This window comes from Heloderma suspectum, chromosome 8 (assembly GCF_057233095.1).
Source record: "Heloderma suspectum isolate Gila_16-S chromosome 8, 16-S_ref, whole genome shotgun sequence".
In the NCBI taxonomy this organism is placed as follows: Eukaryota; Metazoa; Chordata; class Lepidosauria; order Squamata; family Helodermatidae; genus Heloderma; species Heloderma suspectum.
This window is the reverse complement of record NC_139465.1, coordinates 25,678,386-25,694,891: the sequence shown is the minus strand read 5'-3', so window position 1 is coordinate 25,694,891 and position 16,506 is coordinate 25,678,386. Positions and strand designations below refer to the sequence as shown.

The window sequence follows — 16,506 nt, the reverse complement described above, 5'->3', positions numbered from 1 at the left end:
AAGAAGTCTCTGTTAGTTCCTTCTTGCAACCAATTGAAGGGTGAGGAAGCCAACACCCCACCAGCCCTCACCTGTCTTTTCTAAGCCTGTAATGAACTGGGATGGACGGACAGACGGACACACACACAGAGCCATTCCACTAATGAAGGGCTCTGGTATCTGTTATGCACACTTTGGATTTTACAGTTGAGGGACAAAACAGCCTATTAAACACTGCCCTGCCCAACTTGGGTAATAGTAACTGACTTTCCTAGATTGCAGCTAGTCCCATGGAATGCCTCTAAAGCAGGGATGGGGAACCTCCAAATATCGTTGGACTGTACCTCCCATCAGCCCTAGTCAGCCTAGCCAAGGATAAGGCATGAGGGGAGTTGCAGTCCAGGAACATCTGGAAAGCCTCCCTGCACTACAGACTCCTCCTCCAACTGGGTGTTCTCTGGATGTGTTGGACTACAGTCCCCAGCATCCTCAGTCAGCATAGCCCTGCATGCTGGCTGGGAATTGTAGTCTACACACAGCTGGAAGGTGCCTCGCTGAAAAAGGCCACCCCACAGCAGTGAGAGCCACATTTTCCAAAAATCTTATAGCTGCGACATCTGAAAAAGATTATTTTAGCGTGTGCAGAGTGTTAGAAATATCCACACTCAAAAGAGCCCATTTCCTTGCATTTCTGGATGAAAATGGGAATGTTGGGAATACAGGAAGCTGCCTTATGTGATAATCCCACAGGAGGAGCCACTGTTGACATTGAAGAATATTTCAAAAAGCAGTTGCTGCTACGGCTGGGAAGATCGCTTTTCAGACTTTATTTTAAAAAGGTCAACATCCTCACTGGCCTTTTTTGATCAGGGCAGACCCCACCATTACACAAGCTCATGTGCCCACATCAGGTGGCAGAGCCAGAGGAGCAGCAAACTGTGCTGCTCCTCCTCCCTCCCTCCAAGCAGGTGCCCCAGAGAGCCTTGCCAGCCGCTCTCCCGGAGCCGCGTTTGCCGCAGCAAGAGGGCATCCAGCAAGGCTGTTTGGAGCAGCTGCTGGCTGTCAGCAAGAGCCTGGCCAAGTCTTGTGGGATCCCATGGGGCCTAGGAGGCTGCCTCCTCCAGATGCATGGTGTGGCACCAAAGGTAGGGGGTGGGGGCTGAGGCACAGAGCAGCGAGAAAGGGGTGAGGTGGCGGCATTGGCTGTGCCAGTTGTCGCTTGCTTCAGGCTAGCGCTTGCCCTGTTCTTGATCCCAGCTGTGACTTCCAGGACATCATATATCAAGGGGAACAATATGTTTACCAGCAAGCAGAGAAATCTACTTCCTACTATGTACACAGCCATCCCCAAGCGTCAATCACTTACAGTAATACCAAAACTTCATAAAGATAGTTCCCTTTATTATTATTATTACTATTACTATTCAGGCCTCTTTGCCAGAGGCAGTACCACAGTGAACACATTACAGTAGAAGCACCTGAGCAGGGAGGAAGCCAAGGGGTCCTGGACGTCCCTTTACAGGAGACACTGAGGGAGGCAAGGTTTCCTATTAGTCAGTGAATGGCTACAGTGCTGCAAGAGAAATGAATACACAAAGAGAGGGAAGGGGTTGAGGGGATGGTTGCTCCAGTGCAATGGACTCAGTGTTTCCAAAGAGGAAAATGGTGCTGTGGAAATGTGATAGATACAGAATTCACATGAAAAACAACAAAAACAATCACATTAACTTCAAAATTGCTAACAGAGAAGAGCAAAGAAAGCAACTGCCAATGGGAGCATCACCTGAGCCCTTTCCAGCTTAACCCATTACTGCTCTGCCTCTGCAGGCCTGTTGACAGGAAGGCAGCTGGAGCAATCATGGGGACAGTTTGGTGGTGGCTTCAGTCAGATGTACATCATGAAATCACAGCATTGGGGGGGGTCTTGCAAGCCATGTAGTCCACCCCGTTTCCTTCTCAATGCATTTTGACATTACCCCAGAATCCTTCTAGCACAGGGTTGCATGCGGGACCCCCACCCTGTTGCTTAATTTGGCAGTGAAGAAAATATTTATTTAAGGGAAAAAACGGTGTCTGTGATGCTACAAGAGTCAAGTTTAGCTTGTTTGCAAGCAAAATGTGACCATACTAGCATTCTGTAGCAGCTGAAGAGCATGGCAAGGGTCAAACTTAGCTTGTAAACAATTTAAATTTAACCCTTGTAGCTCTATGGAGCAGTCTGCTGCAGAAATTCAGTGACAAACTGCTGATATTTTGGATTTTTTAACGTTAAAAAGAATGGATGCATGCCACCTGTGGGGGGACAAAAATGCCCCCCCCCCTCACATCCCACAGTTGTCCATCCATGTTCTAGAATAGCAAGAGTTAGCCTCCACTGACAGCTATCAGTTATTGCAGAGGCTACAAGCAGGGCCTATGCGTACGCCAGATTTTTCTTAAGCAGGATGTGCGTGCGTGCATGCATGCAAAATGCGTAACCAGGGGCAGTATTCCCAAGTATCTCGGCTTTCATTTATAATAATGAAGAGCAAGTTTCTAGTTCTTCTGAAAGCAAATAAATGCTTGAAGGTATGTGGGAATGTCTCGTAAACTCTCAGCAGATTGAGGATACAATAAGATATCCCAAACCTAGGCAGGCTAGGCAGGGTGCAGGACTTCAGTGCCTGCCCTGCTCCTTCTCTTTCCCCCATGTCTACCAAAAGTAGAATAAAAAGTATACAGCATAAGAAAAATGGCAACAATAAGAGACATTATTTATAATGTACTTAATTTGCATGGTTTATGATGACTACAGATCCCTTAGTGCAGAATTTAGACAATGGTTTAAAAGCAAAGAACACACAGCCCTGACGACTAAGTACTAAGTAACATACCCTGAAAAGGTTTTCAAAAAAAGCTTTGGATGCATTTAAAGATCCTTTTTCTGAGCAGGCTCAAAAGACACAGGTTTACGAGCCTACCAAGAGAAGCATTCTTAAAAGGAGGGGGCTCTTCTGAAACCTCTCCCCGTACCATACCTCGCTTGCAGCAGTTATGGAAAAAAGTTCCCTGAAAGGTAGTTATGCTACAGTTTTGAACAGAGCATTTCATTGCTTAGGCAGATCAGAAATGTATGTATATGGCCCCGCTATTCTCACAGAGCAAGGGAGCCAGTTTTGTAAAGTGCTAGTTTCCGCCTAGCGAAAATGTAGCAAAAGGCAGAAAAAGTACCGCAGCATTCAGGCTAACGAAAACTAGGAAAGGGGTGACCAGCTGGGTGGAGGGGGACAAAGTGGCTAAGGGTGGGGGATCCATTCATTTCTTCCTGGGAAAAACAGGGGGAGGACTCTGTCTCCCGACCCCCTCAGTGTTGTGCAATCCATGGTTTCAGGTAATCCCAGAAGTCCTTCAGAAAATGATGGCCAGCTGGGAAGATTTAATGCCTGGCTTGTGAGTGAGATCTACCTGGACTCCAGATGAAGCCTCATTCTGCCTAGCAGGGCTCTCCTTGCGTTCCTATGGCCTCAGGCAGTCGAGGCCAACTGTCAGCTGTCAGGCCTTAGTTGGGACAGAGAATAAGGCTCAGTGCCAAGCATGATTAGAAAAATGCTAAACATTTTTCTAATCATGCATAGCATGCATGATTTGTTTATTTACTTCAGGGTAAGTGCACGCAGCCCCGATTTGGACCAGGACCAAGATGCTCTGGGTGGGGTGTTATGCTTTTCCTCCACCTAGTTTCATCCCAAAATTACGCTGCCAAGCAGGGGGGAGGGGTATATAAAAAAGAAAAACAACAGCTTCACTGATTCCAATGGAGGTCCCCCCCCCCCGAATTTCTGTGTGGAATTTCATAATGAAAACGGGTCAAGAGAAAGCTTAACCTTGCCCAGAGTGCCACAGTCCCAATCTGAGTCTGGACAACACACACTTACTATGAGGTAAATAAACCAATTGCACATAGCTCACCTAGGCATAATTAGAAAAACGTTTCGTTTGGGCCTAAAACCAATGAGAAAAGAGGTCAATAAGGAGCATGAAGGGTTCCTTTCAACTTTTCTAACACCAATTAATGGTGGATAAGCCTATCAATGACTACATATTATCTCCAGTATCAGAGACAGTATATCTCTGTATACCACTTGCTGGGGAACACAAGCAGGAAGGTGCTCTTGGACTCATGTCCTCCTTGTGGGCTTCCTGCAGGCATCTGGTCGGCCACTCAGGGAACATCGTACTGGACCAGATAAGCCTTTGGTGTGATTCAGCATGGCTCTTCTTATGGTCTCCAACAGTTACATCTCACAGTGGCAACGGCCAGAATGCTACGCACTGAACACGTTTCCCCAACCCCTTGATTTGCGCAATATAGGCCAGGTGCATGACTGAGGCAGCCTCACTGCAGGATTAACTGAAGCACAGATCACTGAATAAAAGCAATTTTCCTGATGGGATCAAGGCATCTCTGTGCAGATCCTGGAAGATGGTCTCTAAATCACTCTGGAAAAGACAACCACTCTCCTCTCTTTTCGTAGGTTTAACTTCCTAGCGCTCATTGTTGCAGATGCTGGCTTTAGAAACAAGAGAGAGCCAGGAGGGGATGTCAGTTCTATTCCCTCTTCATAGTGTTCAGTTTCATCTTTAAGACCTATTTTGATCCCCTTAATGTTCCCAAGTCCTGGACAAAACAAACTGGAGGAAATGGTCCCAAATTCTGAGAGATCCCAAACAGTGCAGCTGCAAGAAAGCAATTTATGTGTGTGTGAGTGTGTGTGTGTACGTAATATATGCACAAGTGTCCATTAAAAGAAATTGGATTTCCTGGACTCAATTAAAATTTCATAAAACACATTCAAAGGCTCAACTTGGTGGATTGAAAACATGCCACAAACTAGCACGCTCCTTCCTCTCCCCACTTAGCGATAAGTGTGATTCGTTGCCATTTGGTTTGCAGTGATGTCTGAATTAGGCAATCTGTGGTCAGCTCGAAACACCAAACAATTATTTGAAACTATAGTATGAAGTGGGTTTGCAGATTAGTGCTAACCATAGTTTGCCCAATTTTGATGTCACAACAAAAATTGGTTAGAAGAAACCTGGATACCGAGGAGGGAATTCAAATACACATAGGGAGGCGGAAGACCACAGCACATTCCTGGTCTGGTATAGAGGATCATCCAAACTGAGCCACAGAATTTGAGAAGAAGTGTACACCCACATTGATCCTGATTAATGGCAGCACATGCTAGGAAGAGGCAGATGTTACTGTTCTATGTGGGTGAAGTCATAGCAGAAGTTTAAGTTGCTGGGGGGCTTTGGGATGGCAGGTGGGGCATCTGGGATGGGAATGTTCTCCAGATCCAGCAATCGCAGCTTGAGCTCCATAGACAGCAAGGTATCCAGGTCGCTCTGTGTCCATTCACTCACCATCTCTCGGCCCAGGAGTACATTCAACCCATCGGTCCACAAGCAGAACTAAAGAGCAAGGAAAAAGGCATTTGCTGAGCTTGTGAATAATTCCCAAGCTCCAGCCTATGCATCAATATGGGAGTTCACACAACCACTTTTTAACAGGAGAAGGAAACTGGAACTACAAGTTGAGTGGCAGGGCTGCAAACCCAGCTCTCAGCTCAATAGCTGTAAAGCAGTGGGGCAAAGAGACAATTAGCAGCAACCGGAGGGGAGTGTTTAACCCTTCCCATGCCTATCACTTTTCTCCTACAGCCTCCTACCATCCACTTTTTCCCCATGATGCAGCAATGCCAGGTTAAAGTAACTTTGTTTTTTTCTGACATGGTGAAATATAAATCTGACCACAAGGGGTTCCTTTACCAGAAAGCTTAATATGAGTATGGTGGCCGGGGGGGGGATAACACAATATAGCTGCCCTATGGAAACTTTCCTGCAAAAACAAACAAAAACAACTGTGCAAACTTGCATATAACACATGGAGGTTGCAGAATGCAGCCTTTCCCAGTGCAAACCTCCAATTTGATCTTTGGCACAGACTTTTACAATGTCTCCATTACATTCTGTCTTTACACCAAGGCTAGGCTGAATTCCAGAAGAGATTCCTGAAGCTAAACCAGGAATGTGGGGATTTAATGCAGAAATCATCATGCATGTTCAGGATGGCCCACGGGAGACTTTTGTCAACCGCAGCTATTACGGGACTTTTGCGCAGGGCATGGTGGCATCAGTACAATGCTACAAACAGGCAAAGCAAGCATCAGAGAGGCATTGATATGTTTTGCCCATGGCAACATTATATTGGGTCCATTTATACCAATACCGCTGGTCCATCTAACCTAGTATTGTCAACGCTGACCGGCAGCCGCTCTCCAGGGTTTCAGGCAGGAACGTTTCCTACCCATTAGCTGGGGATGCCAGGGATCAGACCTGGGATCTTCCACATGCAAAGCACATCCTCTTACCACTGATCTATGGGCCTTCTTCAACAGCTTCAGGAATAGCTTGGGTCTGATTGCTGCAGTAAACTACCCAGGGTTTGACAATCCTGTTCGCTCCTCTTGCCATGGTGAAAGGCCAGCCAGGCTCTGGCAAGTGTGACAACCCCAAAACTTCCTCCCAACTCTGGGGTTTCAGACAGAGAGACAGGGATGATCCTCGCTCCTTTCCCAGCCCCAAACATGGCTGGAAGGTGGAGATTTGTTTTCCCCCTGCGCTTGCTGGGTGCAAGCAGAGAGCCAAAACAAACTTCCGCCTCCCCTCTTGGGCTCCGAGCTGGAGGGGGATGGCTTAGGCATGCTGGCTTGTCTCTGCACCCACCCGGAGGAAGGCAGGTTGTTACAGCACCAGTCCTCTGGCATGGCCTTCCCCAACCTGGTGCCCTCCAGATGTGTTGAACTGCAAATCCCATCATCTGCTAGTTGCAGTCTGTCGCATCTAGTGGGCGCTAGGTTGGGGAAGGCCACTCCGGCAGAAGCCGCAAAAGCCCGTAGGCCTCCACTGCAGCTCTGAGCACAAGGACAGTTGAAGCCTGAAGGCTGGCCTCTGGCGTTGCAACAGCTCCAGGAAGGGAAAGCCCAGATGTCAACAGCTGGAGAGGGACGGCAAGGCAGTTGTTTGTCCCTGACCCTGTCCTGTGTTTTAAAGAGGCAAGTTGAGGTCAGGAACAAAAAGACACTGCCCCATGGGCCACAGACATATCTACAGACATCCAAAATCTGTCGGCCCCTGCTGTTCCCTCCCCCTCCTGAAATCCAGTCCTATTGACCATCCATGTTAAAAAAAATAGAACAGAAAAGAAGGCAACCCCCCAACCGCTCAAATTTTCTGTAAGATGCAGGCATTCCTCTGCAGATACTCACCTCGTAGCGTGTGGGAGCGATGAAATTCAAATGCTCCCCAATGTCATAGCTAATGGAAAAGGCCAGGTCCAGGAGATCCTGGAAGGAAAAAGAGAAGGATGGGATGTTAGGTATACCTCTTCACACAGCGTATTGTTCAAGGATGTCCTGCCTGGGGGCTTCCCAGAAGCATCTGGTTGGCCACTATGCAAACAGAATGCTGGACTAGATCAGTTCAGATCCAGCACAGCTCTTCTTCTGTTCATTTGTGTTCTCAGGGATCAAGACAAGGGGGGCAGGGGGAACCCCGGTGCTAACTTAGTGCCGAAGAAGGCCCAGATGATTTGGTACGCGTGGTGTTGCCAAGCAACCCCAGCTTGGCTTCCATGCAGGATTCCCAGGAAACCAGCACATGTGGCCACTTCCAAGAACGGGTTTCCTGTCATTTCCTTGTCTCACTTTGGTCCCTTATCTGGCTTCCTCAGATTTCTTCCCGAGAGCTACCTTTGCTATCAGTGAGCACCCTGCATTCCTGCCAATGGCAAACAGAAGAGCCTTCCACGTAATGCAGGCTACCATGCCTTCCTGGGCAGACCTACTAGCCGCCTGCTATTCAGGGTCAAGATCTGTGGGGGAAGTTCTCCTTTGTGTCCTGTCGGACACTCCTCGAAACCACAGGAACACCAAGGAGAGGGAGGTCCCTGTGCTATTTATTTACTTATTAGTTTAAGATATTTATATCCCATAAGAAAAAAATAATCAGGGCAGCTTACACTATAGTAAAACAAGAACAAGAACAAATACATCGTAAAAGTCAAAAGAAAACCCAAGCTAAGGAAACCATTTGTGCTTGTCCCTGAAATAGGAACAGCAGCAAGACTTGAATCAAAGCTCATCACATCAGACAAGCTACAGCAGATAAAACCAGCCTTTAAAAAAAAAAAAACGTCAATGCAATGCAGTACTCCAGCCCAGCAGGTCAAATGCCAGCAAAAAGAGCAATGTCTTAGCAACGGATGATCAGAAAGGAGGGGGCCAAAAGAACTTTTCCTGGCCAGGGAGTTCCACAGTCTGGGTGCAACCACTAAAAAGGCCCTCTTCTGCATCTGCCACGAATAGGACACAAAGGAGAACTTCCCCATCTTAATGAGTGGACAAATTGATGAGGTGCTAGAAACAATAGTAGGCCGGCGCCTAGGAGGATATGTAACACCAATGGGAGGAAGCAGCATGTCCAAATACACACACACACCATGCCTCTATATCAGAAGTACACAAACCTTTTGGCCACAAAGGGCAATGTCAGTGTCAAATGCATGGACAAGCCTGACTAGTGCTAGCAAGAGAAATCCTTCCCTTATCTCCCCAGGCTTATGCACATAACAAAGGGATTCCCTTACTAGTAAGAGAAACCCTCCCCTTATCTTTCCAGGTTTATCTAAGATGGCAAAGGGATTCCCTTGCTAGCAACAGAAATCCCAAGCACTGCTGCCACAATTATTTGGGCAGCTGCAGATGTGTGGTGGGGTGTCTGGCAGGCCACCAGAAATGGCAAGCTGTATCTTTTGCACCCCTTTTTGCACCCTTCTACATGCATGGGGAGAGAGGATGGAATGCAGACTGACCTTGTTCTGTTTGCCAGAGCTCTTCTCCTTGGTGTGCGGGCATTCCCGGCCAATCAGCAGTGCTTTCATGTCTGCCACAGGAACTGCAGATAAAGATGTATTATTATTATTATTATTATTATTTTATATCCTGCCTTTTTCAAAATACTGGGACTCAAGGCGGCTTTACAACATTAAAACTTGTGCATTTAAAACCTATAAACAGAAGTATACAAAAGTTAAAAATATAATTAAATCATCAATAATATTAAAATTGTATAAAATATCAAAATTAAAAGACAACAAGAAATAATGTACACAAGTTAATGCTCTCACATTAATGCTTTTCTGGGCTACAAAGACAGATATATACTGACAGATACACAGAACTCAAATCAGGAGAATCACTGGATTCGGCAGGATTGGAGCGGGGGGAGGGAGGAGCGTGTCGTAATAGTATGTGCTCTAACTATGATGAAATGTAAAGAGCTGTTCTGGGCTCTCCCTTATGCGTGGCTCCTTCAGGCATGACTTTTTAATCTACATGGCTCAAAAGACCTACATGGATGTTAAGTATCTTAAGAATATTATCAGTGCCAGACCCAAATGGTTTCATATCGGTTAAATCGCTGATTCATTCAGGGACAGGCTTCCAGGTTTATCGACTGATTTCATGCCAGTTTCACTCCCAGCTTCTGCCTTCAAATGAAATATGCTTGCATGTGCATGCATAGGTACGCATGTGCATATGTTCTCCTGAGATTCTTCTGACGCTTTTACCTTCCCAAATGGCAGCCACAGGAGAGGTAAGTGCCATATCTGTGTGGGTACCCTTGCCAACAAACTCAATGGCTTTGGGTTTCCTCAATAACATGGGGTCAGTAGGCCAAAACAGTTTGTGCATGCAAGTCCTTTCCACTGGATGAGCGTCTTCATCACTGTCGTTACACTTTTGGTTTAGTGGTCACGGTGTGCACTCGGTGAGTACAGTTCAGAGCAGCAGTTGAGTTCCTACTCAGTGGGCTTAACATACAAAGAGTATCATAAAGGAGCAGCAAGGATGGAAGAAGGGAAAACATTAGCCAGCAGCAGAAGTGAGTAAGATGCGCAAACATGTAAGCATTGAAGCCATGATGGAAACTGGCAGGCATCTCATCACCCCAAAGAAGAGGCAGAACCTAAGACACTGGCCTAATAATTAATGTCCAAATCTCCCCACAAAGAGAGATTGCAAAAGGGCACCAAATGCTGAAGAAGCAGAGTGACAATGAATACAGCGACAAATACCCATCTGGGCAAAAAGGGGTTGTAGGGCAAAGATGACTCAGGACTCAAAGCAAGCAAAGCCCATTTCAGAGGGAGTCAAAAGCACCCTGAATTAATGTATGTCTGGCTTGAACCACAACAAACAAGATAAATGGGACAAATATAGATTGTCTGTCTGTCTGTCTGTCCTATTTATTTATTTATTTATTTCTTGGCCACCTTTCAGGGAAGAAGCTCTCCCAAGGCAGCTCACAGCAATAAAATACATAAAAACAGTTAAAATATTAAAAGCAATAAAAACAAACACAATAAAATAGCAATAAAAGCAACAATAAAAGCCAACAATAAAACCAACAACCACAACAAAAACAGCAACAACAGCAGTCATAGCAAGAGAAGGCCCCGGTAAAATAATACATTTTCAAGGCCTTCTTAAAAGCCTGCAATGACGGAGCATGGTGGACCTCCAATGGCAACATGCTCCTAAGGTGTGGGGCCACTGCAGGCACAGCATCTATATCAGACAGGCGCATGCGTGCGCACACAAACACACACACACACTCCTGCTATAATGTTTCCCAGATGTGGCACTGATCCTGCTGAGGCCTGGGGGTGCACACATGTGGAGTTCCATTTGGATGTGAGCTGACACACCGTATACTTCAGAAGTAGACTCAATGAGAAGTTCTCACATATCTAGATACCCAACCAGGGCTCCTGTAGGGATGTTGGAGAAATCCGAAACAGATTCAAATGAGTTTGGATTTCTATGAATCCAACCTGTGAGTTCCACAGCAGACCAGCTTTCTCCAAGTCCACAGACTTGCAGACCGGTTTTTCACTTTGGGGGGCAGATTTGCGCTAAATACAGATGGAACAGATTTAACAAAATCCATACATCCCTAAGGTCCTGTCACTGGTAGGGATTGCAAGACAGAATCTGTAAGGTGTAGTAAATTAAAATTTAGTCAGCCTAACACCTTTTGATTAAAGTCTTTTAGGGTGCAATCCTATGCACGTTTAGACAGAGAAAAGGTCTACAATTCCAAGCATTGCTGGGAGTTGTAGGCCGTTTCTCTGTCTAAACATGCATAGGATTGCGCCCTTAATCACTGTAGAAAAAAATGACACTGTAGAAAACAACAATGCTATGGTCTCTTCACATGCTTTCTGACTAACTGAATGAAGATTTTAATCAAAATCTGGAATGAATAAATTATAGTTTACTGGACCTTAGGGATTCTCTTTCCTCATTCCTTTCCTGTTGCCTCCCCTCCCTTTCTCTTTTGCTCTTACAACTACTGTCACTGAGAAAGCAAGAAGTCTCATTAACCGTCCTGGGAGTAGTAATATTGCAGAGCGGGACAAAATCTTGTAAATAAACAAGCGGATGGGATGACGTCATGTACCTTTTTCCTGAAGGCTCTCAATGGGTGGACTTTCTATGCCCTCATCAACATCTCCGTAGTGCAGAAATTTGTGGTTGGGAGAAAGGCAACAGTACCAGAGCTTATCTGCCAAAGAGGGGGGGGGGGGACCACTGTCACAGCATGGAGATTATGAGCACAAGAGCTCATCCGACAATAAATCCAGCACGGACTCCTTGCCTCCAACTTGAAGTGTCAGCAAATCCACACTTTCCACAGGAGTCTGCCCTGCCAATGCAAAATCTCAGGAAGGCAAGATGTTCAAGTTCTCACTTCTCAGTTACTTGAATTTTGAATACTACTTTAGAAATCTGACTCCCAAGTTCTTTCCCCCTAAACATGCAATCCAAAAGAGTTCTTGTAAATCTGGGGTCTCCAACGTAGTGTCAGTGTGACTACAGACACCCGTCTTGGTGCCCACCAGGCTCCCTGCCCCTCCTGATATTAATTTTATTTCTTAAGATATTTTTAAAATTATTTTTAATAGAGAGGTTACCACGCTGCAATGCAAAGTGCTGCCCTCCAGTACCATCTTTATTTGGACACAACAGAATGGTTTTGTGTTTTGGAGCTTAGACCCCACCTCTGCCTTGCTCTTGGGCAAGTTATTTTTCTTTTAATCTCACCAATTTGCCTTGTAGGAAATGATTTTTTTTGTGACTGGCCATGCCCATGACAGCAGCCATTTTATGAATGAGCAAGCCTCCCCCCGTGGCAGTCATTTTGTGAGAGTACACATGATACTCTCTCAAAATTCCAAATGTGCCCACTAACCCAAAAGGGTTGGAGGACCCTTGCTGTAAACCACTTGGAAAAAATGCCTGCTGGAGTATTAGAGTTTGGCTAGAACCCCTAGAGTGGCACCCTCCAAGCAGTAGAGTTCAGTTGGGAGCCCTAGAGTATCACTGGGAAATTGCCTGGAGAATCAGGACTGGCGCTAGGATGCTTGACAGATGCAGGAAGGGCAGGGTGCTGAAGGGAAAGCCCCTCCCCAAGCCTTTCTACATGAGGGTTTTATTGTGCCCTTGTGCTTCCTCACTGATGGTAGTTTGCGGGTCCTTTACATGATGTCATCATCCTCCAGAACCTCTCCCGTGCTTTGCAACCTTTAACAGGGTTTTTTTTTTCCTAATGGGGAAAGTCCAGTATTTTTTTGCAGTGGCGTTCTAGAACCTTCAGGTGATTGTGCAATTCTGCTATACCACCGTGCCACCTAGTGGTTGTGTAATGGAACATAGAGAAAGGCAGAGAGAGAGAGAAAACATGTGTAAGGGATCCAATTTTAATCCCGCAAGAATCTAGAAGTAGAAGCCTTGGTAAAGGTGTGGGTTAAAAGCCTAGAAATTAAAAGCCTAATTTCTAAAATGTAGAAAGCCCCCCTAACTCTGGCTCTCCCTTGCGCCTTCTTATAACTAAGTCAAACAGCTTGGAACTGTGGACCTGCCACTGTTAAATCACCTAACTAACCTAACGTTCAACAGCATATTATTGCCTGCTACATCCCGGTCACCACTTTGTCTGTGGCCCTCCTCCTTACCTTGTCTGCGCCGGCTGCTAATTTTGCGAAAAAGGGTTCCATCACAGAGGTGCAGGAGTCTCTGCTGTTGGATCAGCTTGAGAAGCTCAGGTTTCAGCTGCTCTCTCAGTTCCCTAGGACAAGAGTATGATGGAATGAAGAGGAAGACTTCCTAACACAGGTCCAATGACCCATTTCACAGACCTCCAACTTCTTTTTCCCTCCACTGTTCCTACTTGCAGAACAGAGTATTTCGTCTACTCCAATGTAGCAGAAAATACTCCAAGCACCTCTCCCCTCTCCCCCACCAACCCCTGCAGCAGGAAAAATGCAATACTACTAACTGAAATAACTAACCATTTGCTGCCCCTTTATGAAACCCAAAGTCAGCTGCCTCAGGTGGCTGCCTCACTCTGCCTAATGGAAGGGCCGGCCCTGCTTACATGCCAACTACTCCAAACATCTGCTTGATGCAGGAAATCCAGAGCTCAAGCTAGACTTGGTACCTTGAAGCATATCCAGAAACGAACTGGCAGCTGCACAATAGATACCAAAAACAGCCCTATACAGGCATTTGCTGTGAACATCTGAGGAGGGCAGCAGCACTGTGCAGAGAAGCTTTCAGTTTGAGTGAGAGGTCTGAGAGGAAATTCTAAGCACTTAAAAAAAAATCTTATCTATTTAAAATATATCTTAACCACCTTTCATTGAAAGGAATCCCAGGTGGTGTACAAGCACGTGCATAAAACGATTCACCCCAAAATATAAATACAATATCTTACAAACATTAAGTAACCTTCTCAGAATTTAGCAAACGATGAAGCAGAATAAAAACAGACCAACGCATAAAAACAAAACAGCAAAATTCAACTGAACACGCTTACAATCCAGGCCACAATTGGGAAACCAGCACAATCTCAGTGCATGGAGGTCTCTGGGGTGGGGGTTCAAAGGTCAGTATGGCCAGGCACCTGTACATCTTCTCAGGGGCCCCCTCAACCTGTTCCTCCTCTTCACCGTTGCAACCTCTTTGTTTACCCACTTCTCGTTCTGGCCCAGAGGGAATAAGCGAGCGAGCAGCAATGGTGAGCAGGAGCGGCGGGAGCTGCTCTTGCCTGCTTGCTCACCAAATCTCTGCTTGGCAAGGAAGAAGAAAAGAGGAAGAAGAGGAGCAGCTGTCAACAGTGGCAGTGAGGGAGGGAGGGAGGCCCATTCAGGCTGTCTTGTCCAAGGGCCTCCCAAAATCTGGAGTCGGCACGGGGCCGGGGGGTGCGTGCACCTGTAGCCACACTGCCTTCTCCACACACTGAAGGCCTGAAAAGGGCTAACGCTGATTTGATACGGTTCTCCATACATCCCTCTCTCACACACACCCACAAACGTACACAAAGCAGCAAGGCCTCCTTACTCACAGGACTGGGGCAGCCAGAATCTCCTCCTGGTGCATTCGCTCCGTCTGCCGGAGACGCAGAATCTCGCTGTAGTTGAGTGCATGCACTCGACTCTTGAAGAGCTCCAGGGAAGTGGGCTTTACATTCAGGGTCCTGGTGATCTGCTCCCGAACCACTTGCATCACCTGCAGCAGTCACAGGGTTATCTCACAGGTGGATATAATGCGCTGTCGAACACACACACCCTTCTAAATGCCACCCTCTCATGCCGTAAGCCTCTAAATGCTCCCTCAGGCACACTTGCACAGCAAATTGCTCAAATTATGGGAGAAAGACCTGGGGTTTGAAAACTGCATTCCCCACCCTCTGATTCCCCTTCTCCCCAAAACAATTTTGGCTCAATAATGTCAAAATTGCAGCCATCTAAAAACTGTAGCAAAGGGGGCCATCGCTGTAAATGGATTTACAGCATCACTGTAAATCAAGCATTGGACTGTTTACTTTTTATATGGCATTTCATATCAGTGCCCTATAGTTTAATAATACCAGCAATCTCCCCATGTCCCAGGCTTCCTATACAGAGCCAGCCCTATTCATGTGATGCATATCTGCAAGTTCACTGTGCAAGAACAGAATTTTGTATCTAGCATAAATTGCTGGCAGCTTCGCAGACACATAATCAGTTTTGATCACCAAATTCTGTGACTGTCCAGAATGATGAAAGCTAGACTTCCAAAGCCTAAAAGAGACTACAGTAGAGCTGTGCTGTAGATGGCGGAACCCATCCCACGGCCCAAGTGTTGTCAGCTTTTCCTTAATTTCCCCATGCTCGCCTAGATCATCTTTTACCGTATTTGCCTCCTATACCATCGTGTGCATACTGTCAGGATTCCCTTAGCCCCCACTTCACTTCATGCCCAAACATACACAGATGAGAGGCTTCAGTCTACAGCTTTTAATCCATTACTTCACAGGGTCATACAGATGCAAATTCTGAGAGACTCTCCACCTACAAGGAATGCCTTCAGGGGATTCAAATGGAATTTACGAGAGTTACCCGCCATTTGAAGAGGGAGGCGGTCTCGCTAGCCTAACTCAAGGGAGGGAGGTTCCTCTTTTCTCAGGAGGCCTCTAAGCGCAGCTTCTCACACAAAGCCAGTTGGGTAGACCGTCTAAGTTCCACCCCTGCCTTCTCTCTCTTTGCTCTGTGTCTGCGCCTGGCATCTATTAGGTCAACCTCCTGTTCGCTGCCTCTCACGGGGGCGAGGGACCCTCAAGCTCAGCCATCTGTAGGTTTGTAACCTGAGAAGCAGGCCTACTCATATCTGGACTAGCCTGGGAAAACACCTCCCCCATGTCTGATGGTTCTCCTTCAGAATCTGAATTGCTACCCCGCTCCCTGCGCTCAGAAACACCCCTGACACATACAAACACACACCTCTCTGACTTAGGTTTTCTGGCCTTTTAATTTCCTGGGATGGCTATTGTTCCAGCTACTTTAAAACTGAGCAGGCCAGTAAAATAGCAACTGGATGGCAACCACATCTGACCCACATTGCAGCCTGCCCAATATGAGCAAAACAGGCCCACTTTTTAGAACTCCCTAACATACACAGCTTGGCCTCACCTTGTCAAAATCCTCCTGTGTAGCACGCATCTCCTTCCAGGTCTTGTTCAACAGCTGGATGCAGATACAGAAGAGCTCCTCAAAAAAGTGCTCTTGGCCAAAGAACATGGGATAGAAGGCCTGGGCTGTCTCAGAGCCTGTAGTAGCAGAGCAACACAACGCTTGGATGATTTCCCCTCCCTTTTTCTTCCTCCTCCTCTCATTTCTGCACCTCCAAGTATGACAGTTAACTAAGAGATTCCATGGGGATCTACTCTTCAATATACCTCAGCCCCTTTCTCTCTTAGAAGTCTAGAGGCCATGCAGAGCAAAACTATTTAGGTAGTTCTAAAGGCTGCAGCACCTAGAAAAAAAATCCCCTCTGTTTTCCCAAGGAGCTAAAATTAAAAATGCTCAAGTCCATTCGC

At 46.4% G+C, this 16,506-nt stretch overlaps 1 protein-coding gene across 5 annotated transcripts in view; it reads right to left on the bottom strand.

The window, feature by feature from the left end:
• Nucleotides 1-1,368: 1,368 nt before the first annotated feature.
• The window catches only part of ELMO3 (engulfment and cell motility 3), a 43,730-nt gene continuing 28,592 nt past the window's right edge, over nt 1,369-16,506 (bottom strand). For 3 of the 5 annotated variants that reach the window (XM_084813233.1, XM_084813228.1, XM_084813229.1), the window contains exons 15-21: nt 16,100-16,236; nt 14,494-14,657; nt 13,103-13,215; nt 11,548-11,652; nt 8,894-8,976; nt 7,290-7,367; nt 5,130-5,433 (exon numbers count right to left, since the gene is read on the bottom strand). In XM_084813233.1, coding sequence (XP_084669359.1) covers nt 5,221-5,433; nt 7,290-7,367; nt 8,894-8,976; nt 11,548-11,652; nt 13,103-13,215; nt 14,494-14,657; nt 16,100-16,236 — 893 coding nt within the window. In that variant the 3' untranslated portion in view covers nt 5,130-5,220. Of the gene's footprint in view, nt 4,696-5,129; nt 5,434-7,289; nt 7,368-8,893; nt 8,977-11,547; nt 11,653-13,102; nt 13,216-14,493; nt 14,658-16,099; nt 16,237-16,506 lie in introns of those variants that run through there. The other 2 variants (XM_084813231.1, XM_084813232.1) reach the window with 2 other exon arrangements.